This window comes from Barbus barbus (assembly GCF_936440315.1).
Source record: "Barbus barbus genome assembly, chromosome: 42".
Taxonomy (NCBI): domain Eukaryota; kingdom Metazoa; phylum Chordata; class Actinopteri; order Cypriniformes; family Cyprinidae; genus Barbus; species Barbus barbus.
The window spans coordinates 21,402,864-21,417,595 of NC_136720.1; the positions used below are offsets into that span (position 1 = coordinate 21,402,864).

At 36.5% G+C, this 14,732-nt stretch overlaps 1 protein-coding gene across 2 annotated transcripts in view; it reads right to left on the reverse strand.

The window, feature by feature from the left end:
* Nucleotides 1-14,732, reverse strand: part of LOC306861188 (ELKS/Rab6-interacting/CAST family member 1-like) — a 220,764-nt gene that overhangs the window by 203,963 nt on the left and 2,069 nt on the right. For both annotated transcript variants that reach the window (XM_079403325.1, XM_079403324.1), the window contains exon 2: nt 4,426-5,318. In XM_079403325.1, the coding sequence (XP_079259451.1) occupies nt 4,426-5,118 (693 nt within the window). In that variant the 5' untranslated portion in view covers nt 5,119-5,318. The remainder of the gene's footprint in view (nt 1-4,425; nt 5,319-14,732) is intronic.

A 14,732-nucleotide genomic window follows, 5' to 3' on the forward strand; every position in this document is an offset into this window, starting at 1 on the left:
TAATTGTAATACAAACAGTGCCGTTTTAAAGTTGGCAATATATAAAACCGTACTTGCTAATATATATATATATATTTTTTTATTTTTTTTTTTTTTATTATTATTGTTTTTTTTTTTTTCTCTAAAAAAAAAAAAAAATGGTGCTATATAGCACTAAAAGTACTTCTTTGGCTCGTAATCATCACAACCACAATCTTGGTGCTTCAGTCATGCCAGAGGTGACTGAAATATGGTGCTGTATATACATACATACCCCATATATGTATATGGGGTTTTGAAACACCATATTGATCACCCACTAACCAGAGTACTGACAGGGACAGATCCACCTCCAAGTCTATGGTGTTCCAGTCCAGCTCCATTATGATTCTACAGTGTAAACACAGCATATTGTATGACACAGTCTGCTGCGAGTAATGAGCTGATTATCTTTTACATAATGAGTAAATACAGCCTTCAAACCTTAATCATACCAAGCAGGACAACAGGAAGTGCTGTGCAAGAAAACCATGTGAGATGTTTTCATGGTTCTTAGTCATTCAGCTCAACATGTGATGTTTATTTCCATCTGAGAGAGAGTGTGGAGCTTAATGACCCCTGACTCCACCCTTGACCATCTGCTACCCTTCTAGGTTACATTTACTGAAATGACACAGCAAACAAACCCCTACACTATCGGTTTTCATCTCATCTGACTATGTGACTCAGACATTTGGGATTAGGAACAAACAGTCTGACCGGAACGGTGAATATTAGTGTGGGCGGAACTTGGCTGTGAAAAGTAACACTACTTGATAAGGAGATTGTGGGATTGGGGTGCGAATCTTTGGACCTTTTACAACACTACTACAGTAAGCGCGTCAGGAGCCTCGTCTGCCATCTGTTCCCGCTTCCTCAGAGGGCAGAGATGCACACTTACGGAAAACACACATGGACGGACACCCGATTGGCTCGGTTGCTTTGTTTAAAAGGATGCGCTCACATAAGCATTCTTGCAAGTGCAGGGAATGTCACGGCAGATGTTCACAATGCACTGGAAGAAAACGACTTTTAAGGAAGTAAATAAGGTTCATTTGAATCCAAATTAACAAAACATGTTCACATTTGATCACAAATAAAGATGTAAAAAAGGTATTTATTACAGAAAAAGTGGCATTCACAGTATACTGTAGCAAATAGAGATGCATAAATTAGGGCTGGGCGATAAAACGATAACGATATGTATCGCGATAGACACGTGAACGATATCAATAAAAAATGTGTTCGATAAAACGTTCGATATTTTTTATTCTTCGTCGGAAGAAAACAAAGGTTGCGAAGCAAGTTTGGTTGCATTAACAAAGGAACTCGCTCTCTGGTAACCTAGCAACGTAGGGAGTGACACGCTAACAGCCAATCATGTAACAGTATCATGTTTGGTTGCGCCATATCGTTGTCTCGTGTCTAAGTGCGCACGCGCGGCTGAGAGTGCACGTCTGCAGCCAGACCCTATTGGCTGGTCTGCTGGATTCCTCTTCATAAGCAGAAAATGAGTGCCGCAGCGAGCGAGGAAATTGTAAATAAAAGAGAAAGTCAGCTCGCCAGTATGGCAGTTTTTTGGATATTATAAGTCTGACCGTAGTCAGACCAAATGTCGTCTGCAAATTATGCAAGACCGTCATCCCCGCCAAGACTGGTAATACCACGAACTTGATGTACCACCTTAAAAAAAATATCAATAATTATCGATATCGACCGATATGAAACACTGATATCGTGATACAGTTTTCAGTCATATCGCCCAGCCCTAGCATAAATGCTTTTTTGAATTATTAGTAGATAATACATATGTTGACTATATAATCTCATTTAAAAAAAAAAAAATACTGTAAAATACTGTGAAACCTTATTTAGAATATTTTTAGAACATTTACTGTTTTCTATTCCTATTGTATAAAATTAATCAAATATGATATATATCATATTTGATTAAACTATACATTTAAATTGTGAATGCTCATTTCCATTATTTTTACATTTAGATTACGTTTGTCATCATCTAACGTTCGCTTAAAGTTAATCTTTAAAAACGCTAATTATTAACACTTACCAGTAATCTCAAATTAAATATCCATTTTTCATACTGTAGCCAACATTATACTGTAATGTTGTGATCCCTAAATTCACTTTAAGCATTTAAAATTTATCCATTTAAAATTAAAATTTTTAAATAAACAAAAATAGAACAAATATTTTTATAATTAAAACAATGATTAATAATTGTTGCTTATCATATCAGCTAGAATTTTATTACTCATGCATGCCTAAAGTGAAGAGAGAGAAAGCGTAGTCACGAATCCAGTGAACTAGCATGTGGGCTAAATGAATGGAGAGAGATACAAGCAGAGGAGGTGAATGAATGAGAGTTGGCTGACTAAAGGGGTTTGTTGTGTCACATCTCATAATTGAATAGGTCTCAAGGAGCATTCAAGCCTTATTCCACTCATTCCTGCTCCTTTATCCCTCCTTTGAATGCCTCTCTCTCCTGAGAATTTGACTTGATCATTTAACTGATCAAGGGTCTTTTGAATATTGATCTAGCTTATCTAGATAAACCCATCATGACAGAAACTGACTTCAGTCAAATACTCCAGCTCACTGTACGAAGCAGACCGAGTGGGGTGTCATATGGGCTAAACCCACTCGCCCTTACCCAAAAACATCACCCGAGCCTTCATCAAACCAAGGAAGAAGCCACGCAGGGCCAGGGTCATGTGCAACAAGACCGTTTAAGGGTTAAAGGTCACTGACATCCAGCTGAGTTCAAAGTTAACTCTACAGACACAGCGACGTACAGAAGGTCTTTCCTTAAGTTGGCAATTCTTTGCCAGATGTCAATAGTGAAAATTCAGGCTATGCCAGACTTATGTAAACTAGACTAAATACATAAAAACATCTTCCTGTTGAAAAGAGGTGGTGGTATAACGATTACAGTTAATGTCTATGCCACATTCTGTAGTCTGCTACATGCTGTAGACTGCATACCCTAAAAATACATGGGAAAATGCTAAATTACAGCTTACACCAGAGCTAAGATCCTGAAATAAAATGGGAAATGTCAGGATGGACGTGTGTTCAACTTTGGCCTGCAGAAGAGAAAAGCATCATATAGACTTTGCTGAACAGTTGTCCATTTTACGCAAAAACAAAAAAGATCCACTTTTCTAGTGTTTTTATCGTAACACCTGCCAATCAAACAAACCGTTTTGATTCAGCTTCGTTTAAGATGTTTTTAAGGCTCTCGGCATGCCATTTCTGAAAACAACACTAAAAGACAAATAGAGCCATTTCTTAAACATGCCTTGTACCGATGTTCTTCAGTAATCAGATGCAATCTGCAAGTAATAGTTTTTTTTCCCCTCAGTGCCAGGTGCACCATTTCATATAGCGTTTTAGCAGATGAAGCCCTTTGGCTACTGAACACTGCACTAAACAGACCAGAATATTCCAGTTTACAGAAGAGAAGAGAAACCATATTCAGACACTTAACTGACCAACATCTAACTAAGAAAAAAGAGAGAGAGATATACTATGATTTAAAAAAAAAAAAACTATTTAGGGATGCGTGACATGTTTGTTACTTTTTTCATGTTTTGAAAGTCTCACCAAGGCTGCATTTATTTGATCAAAAATACAGTGAAAACATTTTAAAATTATACATTTAAAAAATTTCTGTTTATATGTAAATTCTAGTGATGCAAAGCTGAATTTTCCGCATCGTTACTCCAGTCTTAAGTGTCACATAATCCTTCAGAAATCATTGTAATATGCTGATTAGCTGCTCACAAAACATTTCTTATTATCAATGATCTTGCTGCTGAATATTTTTGTGGAAATCAATTTTTCAGGATTCTTTGATCAATACAAAGTTCAAAAGAACAGCATTTACTTGAAATAGAACATGTTTGTAATATTATAAACTTTCACTTGTGAACCATGCATAAATGTAAATTTCTACATTTAAATGTAATATAATGTATATTTAGTTGTTCATGCTCATTTCCACTGTCAACATCTAATGCTTAAATGTTTTCATTTAAAAACACTAATTTAAGAACACTGTTAAATTTAATCTTTAGCACTTCTCATAATGAATATTAATTTTTAAAATTAAAAGATTAAACAATTTTAATGGTTTATTTGTAATATATTTACTCGCCATAGCTTGAAAATAAAATCGTTTTATAAGCCAGAATTGCAATATCAATGCATCCCAAACAATATTGTTCTTTTTTTAAATAAGGTGAAAGTATAAAAGTCATCAAAACTGAGGCTACATTATTTCCTGCCAAATATTCTGATTCCCTCTGAGATGTGTATGTATAATATTACAGAAGTTAAATGCATTGTAAATAGGACTTTAAATCCACATAATCCTCCTCTCACCTGGTTCTCATCTTGGACGACTCTGTACTGCTCTTTCCACACGCCAATCTTTGATGCCTCGTCCTTGCGCAGGGCTCGCTCCTTTTTCAGCTCAGGGCTCCAGAAGGTCTTAATGGAGTTCATGGAGGAGCTGAGTTTGCTCTCCTTCACATCCACCTCCTTCCGCAGGAGATCGTTCTCCCTGAGCACCTCCTTGAGTTGGGCCTGCAGGTCCATGATTGTGTTGTCCCGCGCCTGGCGCAGCGAATGAGGCACAGTGGACACCAGGGTGGAAGGCATATGGTGGTCTCCAAAAGCAATGGCATCGGTGGGAACGGATCCGGGGGCCCCGGTGGAGATGTTTGGGCTGGATCCCATGGCGGCGGTGCGCACGCCGTAAGGCACCCGTCCTCCCGAGCGGCCCAGCGTCATGGTGCTCTTCGGTAGGTCCGGGCCGGACGCCACCACTTCGTTGTCGCTCAGGTACATGGGGCCGGATGTGGCGTAGGCAGCATTGAGAGATTGGATGTTTTCCATGGAAAGGGTTTTACCACCTGGACCTCCTGCTCCAGCTCCGCTGCCCCCTGTGCTGTTGGTGCGGCGGTGGCCCAGACGGGGCGAGCGAGGGAGACGGGGCGAGCGGCCGGGACTCTGATTGCTCCCGCCGCTGTGGTTGCCCTCCACTTTGCCCACGGATCGGGCACTACCATACATGGTGGCTTTGACCGGAGAAGGGCAAGAGTGAAGAAAAAAAAAAAGACGATATGGACTGATAAGATGATTTTTTATAAATCTTGAAGGGTCTGTGATCTACTTTTGGCTTAATTTAAGTATTCAAAGATGCAGATGTTTCATTTTCACCATGTGTTGAAGAGTGGCTGGTTTTATCCATTTAATCTGGTCATGTTATATTCCTGCAACAGAGAGAGCGAGAGAGAGAGATGAAGAGTTAAAACCATTCCTGTCACATTTTCATTGAGATAGCAGAGTTTTCCCTGGCGTCTGCTGCCTTGCACTCTTCTCAGAGAGGAAATAATAGGCTAATGAACAGGTCTGGCACACTGTACGCTTTAACCTCCTTCACTGAGCTCTATGTAGGTCACTCACATGCCAAACTGTATTTACTTTAGCTCTGTGGCTCCTGTCCAATACCTGTACTGCAATCTCAGCTCTACCTCTGTCTCTCTTCTTCTCTACAGTCCTTTCCTCTGCCTTCTTTATCAGTGGCAACTTGCTTTAACATTTGTCAGGGTTCATATACATAGTTGCTGAGCTACTGATATCATGCAAGCTTATTTTATGAGTATGAATGACACAACAGTCTGCACTCTGAATCTCTGAGGGTAATCAAGTGCTAAGAGGCATGAACATATTCAAAAGTTGAGTCAGTGAGAGTTTTTGTTTTGAAGGAAATTAATACTTCATTTATACTTAGCTGGAATGCTTTAAATGCAACCAAGGTGAGAGTAAAGACATTTTGGTAACACTTTACTTAAAGCCTTTTTGTATAATTCACTGCATTAATTAAGCCTTATAATGCACCATATAATGCATTGAAAAATCTCATGAATAATTGTGATCACAGTTATTATAACAATTATCAATTCATTGTTACACTATGCATTTTAAATTTGGTTATAATTATTTACAACAATATATAATGTATTACAATGCATATTATGAATAATTATAATGCGTTTTACACTAATGATCCTTTATAATGCAACATACATAAACGTTTTGTTACAAAATAATTATATTTTAAATACATGTCTATCTGAACTTTTAATTAATTAGAATCCTGAAAAAAACATATCCACAAAAGAAGAAGAAATGTTTCTTGAGAAGCATATTAGAATGATTTATGAAGGAGCATGTGACACTGAAGACTGAAAATTCAGCTTTGCATCACAGGAACATATTACATTTGAAAATATATAAAAATAGAAAACAGCCATTTTAAATGGAAAAAATATTTCACTATATTACTGTTTTTACTGTATTTTTGATCAAATAAATGTAACTTTGGTGAGCATAAGAGACTTTTAAACTTTTTTTCTTAAACTTTTGAATGGTAGTCGACTTAGAAAAAAATTTAACATAAGTGTTTTTTGTCTTAACTTTCTTTAAACACTGATCGTGTAACCTGAAAAAAAGAAGAAAAAAAACTGCTCGCTTGATTCGAGTCTCATGAGGTTTTCACAGAGACTGTGGCACCTCATTACTGGCAGATTACTTCAGTATAACACCTGGATGTATGTGTAACACGTGCGGTTGAACCATGGCAGACATTATGTGCTTCATTACAGACAGAAATAAAATACTAATACAAACATTTTAATGCCTCTGCTATTGCTGTATTAATCAATACAAAGCCATTGACGGGGTTGTGAAACCAAATCTCTAATCACACATGAACACAGCTATGTGCTCGTTCAGAGAGAAGGACTGTTTATTTGAGTACAGCCACGAGCGGCAGCTGCCTTTTGTCTTGTGTGTTTATCCCTGATGAAATACTTCATTGTCTCTTGTAAAACACATCTTTGTTTTGTAGCAATACTAGGTCACATGGGTCTCATACATGATCTCTTCTATAAATGCTATTTTATCACTGAATGTCACTCTTTTTAAAGCAAAGGGAAGTGATACAGACTGTGAAATTCATCTGGTTTTTGAGTTTTAAATTATAAACCCTTAATATTTGCCACAAATGCAGCTTAAGGGTAATTTATGGAGAAAATTGCTGGCAGTGGACACCGGAGCCGTGTTTTGGTCCATCCCAAAAGCCAGGAAAAAGCTCAATGAGGCCAATGTACCCGCACTCTCTCGTTAGGAAAGAATCTAACATCAGAGCCATAGTGTCTCTCAATGGACTAAATCTTCATGAAAATGAAGCCAACGTGAAGTATGTTAACCGCAGACTCCCTTCAGACTGAAATTATGCACTGGAAATGGACTGTCAAACACATACACAGACATGTTATACAGAACATGATACAAAGAAAGAGTAAGGAATTAAAACAGCCCAGTCTCATTGAGGAACAGTTTACAGAAGTTGTGGTAGACTAGAGAACGGAGCTGGCTACTGATAAGATGCAGAGGGGGCAGCGAGACCGCAGATCTCCTTCCTCTGCTGCTGACGAACTGAAGACAAATCATTAAAGCAGTGGGCATGTCTAACCCCGTCACATTCCCTGAAGCTGAGACATATTTTAAATGCCTGCACTTATCTCACTTATGTAACAGCCTTTTTATGCCTTAATTGTCCCAGTCTATAAAACATACATCTATTATATAGGTCTAGATATAAACGTATGTGCGCACGCATGTGTGTGTGTGTGTGTGTGTGTGTGCGTGTGTTCACAATTTATATATTATGATTATCTTTATATTCCGATTTACAAATATGTATTCTGATTTACAAATATATATATTCATAGTCATAATATATTCTGATTTATATTTATACAAATATATTTTAATTTTATATTTTTTACAATTTATATTTATATATTCATATTTTATACAACTCCTGTTTGGTGCTTCAGTTGTCCTCAGTGTGAAAAGATGGATCTCAAAATCATACAGTCATTGTTGGAAAGGGTTCAAATACACAAAAATGCAAGAATTTGTGGGACCTGAAGGATTTTCAGAAGAACAGCAGCCAGTTAACTGTTCAGGACAAACAAGGGACTCATGAACAACTATCACTAAACAAAAAAAAACAGCTGTGGATTATTCAGGTAACAGCACAGTATTAAGAATCAAGTGTACAGAATGTAAACATTTGAACAGGGTCATTTTTATAAATTTGTGGACTATATGTAAATATCTTTTATGTGAAATATCTTATTTAGGTCAGTACTAAAACAATAACATGCATGTTGTATGATTCCTCTTATTTTGTTAAAATAATTATCATTTCTGTAAGGTGCATGTAATCTTTTGACTTCAACTATATATATATATATATATATATATATATATATATATATATATATATATATATATATATATATATAAAAAGATCTAAGACTTTTTCTATGTACACAAAAGGCCCATTTCTCTCAAATATTGTTCACAAATCTGTGTTAGTGAGCACTTCTCCTTTGCCGAGATAATCCATCCACCTCACAGGTGTGGCATATCAAGATGCTGATTAGACAGCATGATTATTGCACAGGTGTGCCTTAGGCTGGCCACAATAAAAGGCCATTCTAAAATGTGGTTTTATCACACAGCACAATGCCACAAGTTTTGAGGGAGCGTGCAATTGGCATGCTGACTGCAGGAATGTCCACCAGAGTTGTTGCCCGTGAATTGAATGTTCATTCATCTACCATAAGCCATCTCCAAAGGCGTTTCAGAGAATTTGGCAGTACATCCAACCGGCCTAACAACCGCAGACCACGTGTAACCACACCAGCCCAGGACCTCCACATCCAGCATCTTCATCTCCAAGATCATCTGAGACCAGCCACCCGGACAGCTGCTGCAACAATCGGTTTGCAAAACCAAAGAATTTCTGCACAAACTGTCAGAAACCGTCTCAGGAGAGCTCATCTGCATGCTCGTCGTCCTCATCGGGGTCTCGACCTGACTGCAGTTCGTCATCGGAACCGACTTGAGTGGGCAAATGCTCACATTCGATGGCATCTGGCACTTTGGAGAGATGTTCTCTTCAAGGATGAATCCCGGTTTACTGTTTTTGCTGTTTACAGTGTTATTAGACTTTAGCCATTTATATATTTATAAGCAACTGAAAAAAGCACAAATGTCAGGGCATGTCAAAACTTCTCCAGGCCCCCAAAACACCCTCAGACCCCAGGGGGTTAAAGACATGGAACTGGACAGTGTTCTTTACAAACTGTTCTCATTAGTGGCAACAATTGGAGCTACATCTGCAGGTGTAGAAAGGAGCTTCTCCTGTTTAAAGCGGCTCAAGTCCTACACCCGTAACACAATGGGCCAAAGCCGTTTAAGCAGCCTAGCTCTGCTGGCCATTGAGAGGACACTGGTCAAGTCACTGGAAAAGACGCCTAGTTGGTACGACAGGGTCACAGAGCATTTTCTTGAAAATAATTTACATATAAATAAATGGACAATTTTTATGATGTAGGCCGAAAATTAGCTTCCCCTCTTTGAAAGACCAGCATGTTTTTTCACATGTAGCATCAATATTGTTACAGAGGGCTAGAAATTGTGAGATGAAAATACAGTAGCACTAATCAAAACCTCCTAATTTACATAAACACAACAAGCTTCTACACAATACACAAATCTACAACTGCATATTTGCCATTTTAACTGCTCAAATCAGCAGAGCATAAGTGTAGCATGACAAAAACATATATTCATTGCGATGAAAACAAGACAGAACAGGGCACAACGCTTCAGCTAAACAGGGCAGATCCAAGGAGATCAGAGAGAGTCATTCAGAAATAATGGGAATGCATTTATCACATGTGTGAGAGGCGGGCAGAGTTGAAACTGGGGTTGGCAGATGCTTGGGGACAGCACACTACGACATTTGTACGGCACACCACTTTCACAGTGCATGAATTATCAATACATTTTTACTTATTACCTACAAACTTAGAACACTTTCATTCTGAAATGTTTTAAAGTTACAGCCCAAAAGCATACGTAAGCTTAAGTTAAATAAACTAAGCAAATAACCACACTGTTTATTATGGGGTGAACTGTTCCTTTAAGAACTACAGCAGTACTCGCCATCTGGTTCGCCTCGGGCGGGTGGATTACACCTGGACAGTGGACACAGCAAGAAAAGGTACCCTCCCTCCATTTCTTTATCTCTCAATCCCTCCTTCCAGCCATATCTCCTTCCATTACCACAATCTGCTCTGCTCTTCAACAGGGATTTTCACAATGTAATGCTGCCTCATGGAACAGTAAGTTTCCATTACATTTGGCCTAAATCCTCACACTCAAAAATAGGCCAAAACCAATGTTTACTATGCAATCGCTTGAAGAACTGGAAACTATAGAAGTACTGTAGTAACTTATTTTTAATATATGTATAAAAAGTATTTTATTTACAAACAAGAATAAATAAAACCTACACCAAATGCTAAAAATGAATGTTTAAGCCTCTGGAAAGGCAGTGCTTCCAAAGTGAGAGGGATGTAAGAGAGGAAACTAATGTGAATGGAGGACAGTGAAAACAGCAGAAAGACTGACTCAAACTTACTCAGAAATGAGCTCATGAGTCATAAACCAAAAAAACTATCTTTTTATTTAAATATATTATTCTGAAATTTCTTTCAAAAGTGTGATCAGATTAACCATTGTGGCCAAACAGACACAATTTTAAAGCCTAAATAAATAAATAAATTATAATAACTAAGGTTTTTCACTAAAAATACACACATAGAATTATACATTTTCCTTTAAATACAATCTTTGGCTTATAGCTCTAATGCAGAATATATTTATACATTGAAAAAAGAATTACCAAGTCACACATTAAATTAATTTTATAAAGTAAAACTGCAGTAGTAGTATTTTATTGCAAAACTTACTCCAATAATCTGTTAAAAATTTAAGTTCATAAAACTGTACCATTCATTACAATACGTTTCATTAAATTAATAACCAATTAAAATGCACATTAAACTCACTGTGAATCTGATATTCCATATGTGTGATATTTATTCATTTAGCAGATGCTTTTATCCAAAGCGACTTACTAATGAGGACAAAACAATAACAAATTATAATAAATCAAAACAACTATATTGTAAATATTCAAAATATGACCTAGCCTAGTTCTATAGAGAGGATAAACACACCACAAAATAATGCGTTTTATTTTGCTCATGACTCACGACATACAGCTAAAATGAGTCAAATCATTTAAAGTAATGGTTGGAGTGCTGAGTCAAAAAACATGATCAAACGTTCCAAGCCCACACCCAAAATTACAGTCAGCAACTCGCATTTCAAACTGCAAAGCTGCCTACAATAATCAATACGGTGTCAATTTAAACTAGATGCTTGATATTACAGTATTTTTTGGCAAAGGTCTCTTTCTCAGATATATAAACCTATGAATCGTTCTGCCCCCGGCTCTGTTACGGCATCAATGGGACAGTGTGTGCCTGCCTCTGCCTCTGTATTTATAGGCGGGAACAGAGGTCAGCTTTGAGCTCACTTAAAACGCTCTGCCTGATGCCTGACGGCCTGTCACTTCACATCACTGATCATCTAGACGGCAGCACTGATTCATCAGCATTCAAACAACTACAACCACAGCGCATTTCATTCAATCCACATCCACACGCACATAAACTGCTCTTCTGCCTTCAAAATCCAGGTAACTGTGAGAGCATGAATCAGGATATCTGACAGATACGCAACTTGAGAATCTTGTTTCTAATATGGAAAAGTATGAGACGGGTGACATAACTCAATAAGAAGCCAAAGAAAACATGTTACTGTAAAACCTGGATATTCTCTTAGTGTTTTCATTGTTTCTGAATGTCAGCTCAGATATTAATATCTAAAGACCCAACGGTGGTTGATTGTCAATATAGCAGATATTTAAGCCTACATAATATAATTAAATGAATGAAAATGAGATGTTAAACTCACTGAAAAGAGCAATTATAACTATCTTGCCAAATTTGGCTCAGATTTGTTTACAGACCTTGCAACATTGCAGTGTTTGTACACTGAATAAAAATAAAACAATCATTATTTCAGTCTTTTTGCTTCAAAATGTCATGATTACTTCAATGAAATAAAGAAACTACTAGCATATTACTAGCAGTGTCTGAGTGAAAATGGTTTAAAGTAAATCCTATCACTTAAAAAAACGCACCATTATGTTGCATTTCAACAAATTCAATGGCTGTCTTAAGTTTTAAGTATAATCAATTTCCACTTAAAATACATTAAACTCACTTAAATCAAGATGAATTTCATACAACTTATTTTGATGAAGTAAAGAAATGTAAAAACATAAAAAGTTCCCATGACTTACTAATCAGTGAATATACACTATTTTTAGTCTAGTTTTTACGCTGTATTTACTCAAAATTCAGTTCAGAAAAAAATTAATTGTTTCTTATCTGTTGCTAAGACTGTCAGTAGAGTTTGGAAGTGATTCAAGGAGTAACACCACTGTAAATCAGCTAAGAGGATTTCTGGAGGATGAAGGAAATAGAAGAGGTGAAGCATTTCAAAATTTTCTTTAGAGAATCACCAAGGGTAGAAGATCCACCAACCTCCTCCGAAACCAGATCTAAACAGAAGCTCTGCAAGTCCAAAGTAGCTGTAGGCTGTTTTCACACTGTTCGATTGTTGATCTGAACTAGAGTTTGATTCCGCCTTCCTCCACCTGCCTTGACTCCTTCACATTGCATCATTTGGCTCAGAATCATGTTGGTTTTTATGTTATCAACTGCATGATAAACCAGTGATATTTTAGTAACACTGAAATACTATTAAAGTTTTTTTTTAAATCTTTTGTATATGTTTTTATTTTTCTGCATTTTATATTTTCATGTTAATTTCAGTTAAAGTTTTACTGTATATTTATACACTGTAAAATAACAGAATAATTACATAACAGAATCTTAGCTAGAACCACTAAAGTGATTCCCATATTACACATTACTGTCTCCCAAACCCACAGCTTTAGAGCTATAAGCCAAAGATGTTGTTACAAACTCTTCAGCAAACACATCATTTCTCTGAGACTCCGGATCAACTAATCAATTCTCATCTCCAGTCCTGACCTGCTAGCATGAAACGAGAGAGCCGGTGTTGAATGTGCTTTTCTTCTCGGGTCTGACAGGTTCTCGTCCCCTGTCTGTCCGTCTGTTTGCGAGAGTTAATTAGGTCAAAGATGGGCTAGCCGCACCAGACAGGCTAAACCACACGAGGGACTCAGGAGGATCAGAATCCTGCTGGGCTCTCTCTATCTGGACAGCTTGAGTCTGGCCTGCTCAGCACAGTCATTGAGTTGCCATTGCATTTGTAGGCAGGTGTAATTGTGAAAGACGTCATGAATGTGTGTTCGCTGTGATGTGTACTACTAGGGTCAGCAAAGGACACACAACTGAGAAGACATCGCACATGAAAATCATGCCACTGCTTTAATTAGCATGCTGTGCTACTGCTAAAGATATTTCATATTAAAAGGACGCCCCAGATTATGGCCGATACCGACAAGTATCTAATTACTTTTATTTTAGCCAATAATCAATAAAAGCCAAATATTGAAATTCTATTAAATTGTCTAAATTAATTCAAAATAAAGCAAACAAACACACACACACAGACAAATAAATAAATAAATACATTTAAATGCTTCAAGTACATTTAGGCATCACGACACTAATGTGAATTATTAAAACTGGATATTACATTTAACAGTGTTATTTAATTATTAGCGTTTATAAACATTAACTTCAAATGAGTGTTAGATGATGGCAAAAGCAATCTAAAAATGTAAAAATATATGAAATTATGTTCCATACTTAATTGTAAAAATATAGGAAATGAGCATTCACATTTTTACACCATAAAATAAAATCTTTATTAAAATTAGATTTTATTTTACATTATAATGCTGTGATGCTTAAAATCACTTGTAGCATTTAAAAATATTGATCTGATTTTTTACAAAATATTTCATTTGGTATTAGATATTTAATTGTTAATGCTTAACCGATATATAAAACAAAATGATAATAATAAAATCTAATTATTTTAAAAACTACAAGTGAATTTAGACATTAAAACAATAATATGCAGTATTAAAAACAGATATTATTTTTTTCAGATTTGATGATTAAATTTAAGATCGTTATTAAATTATTAGTGTTTATAAAGATTAACTGAAATGAGTGGTATAGACTATGACAAATGCCAATCTAAATGTAAAAACAGAGGAAATATCTAATAAATATCTAATATCAACTGATATATCAAAAAAGTAAAATAAACAAAAAAATGAATCTAGAATAAATAAAGATGTAATGTTCATTTACATCTTAACTAAAAACTGGTTACAAGCATTACAGCATTATTAGGACTTAAAATCCAGATGCACCCTTAAAACCTATCCTGCATCCCACCATGGCTTCACCATTTCAAAAAGTGTTTCTCTTAACACACCAGATTGCATAACACATCCACATATCCAAAAGTAAAAATACATTTTTCATCGGCTTCAAACCACCAACAGAACACCTTTCCTTTGAGAAATTAAAGCATGCTGGTACACGCTGACACAAGACAAACTTTCCTGCATGTCTCAGAGTCTAAGCATCACTCACCTCCCTGTATTTCTCATGCAT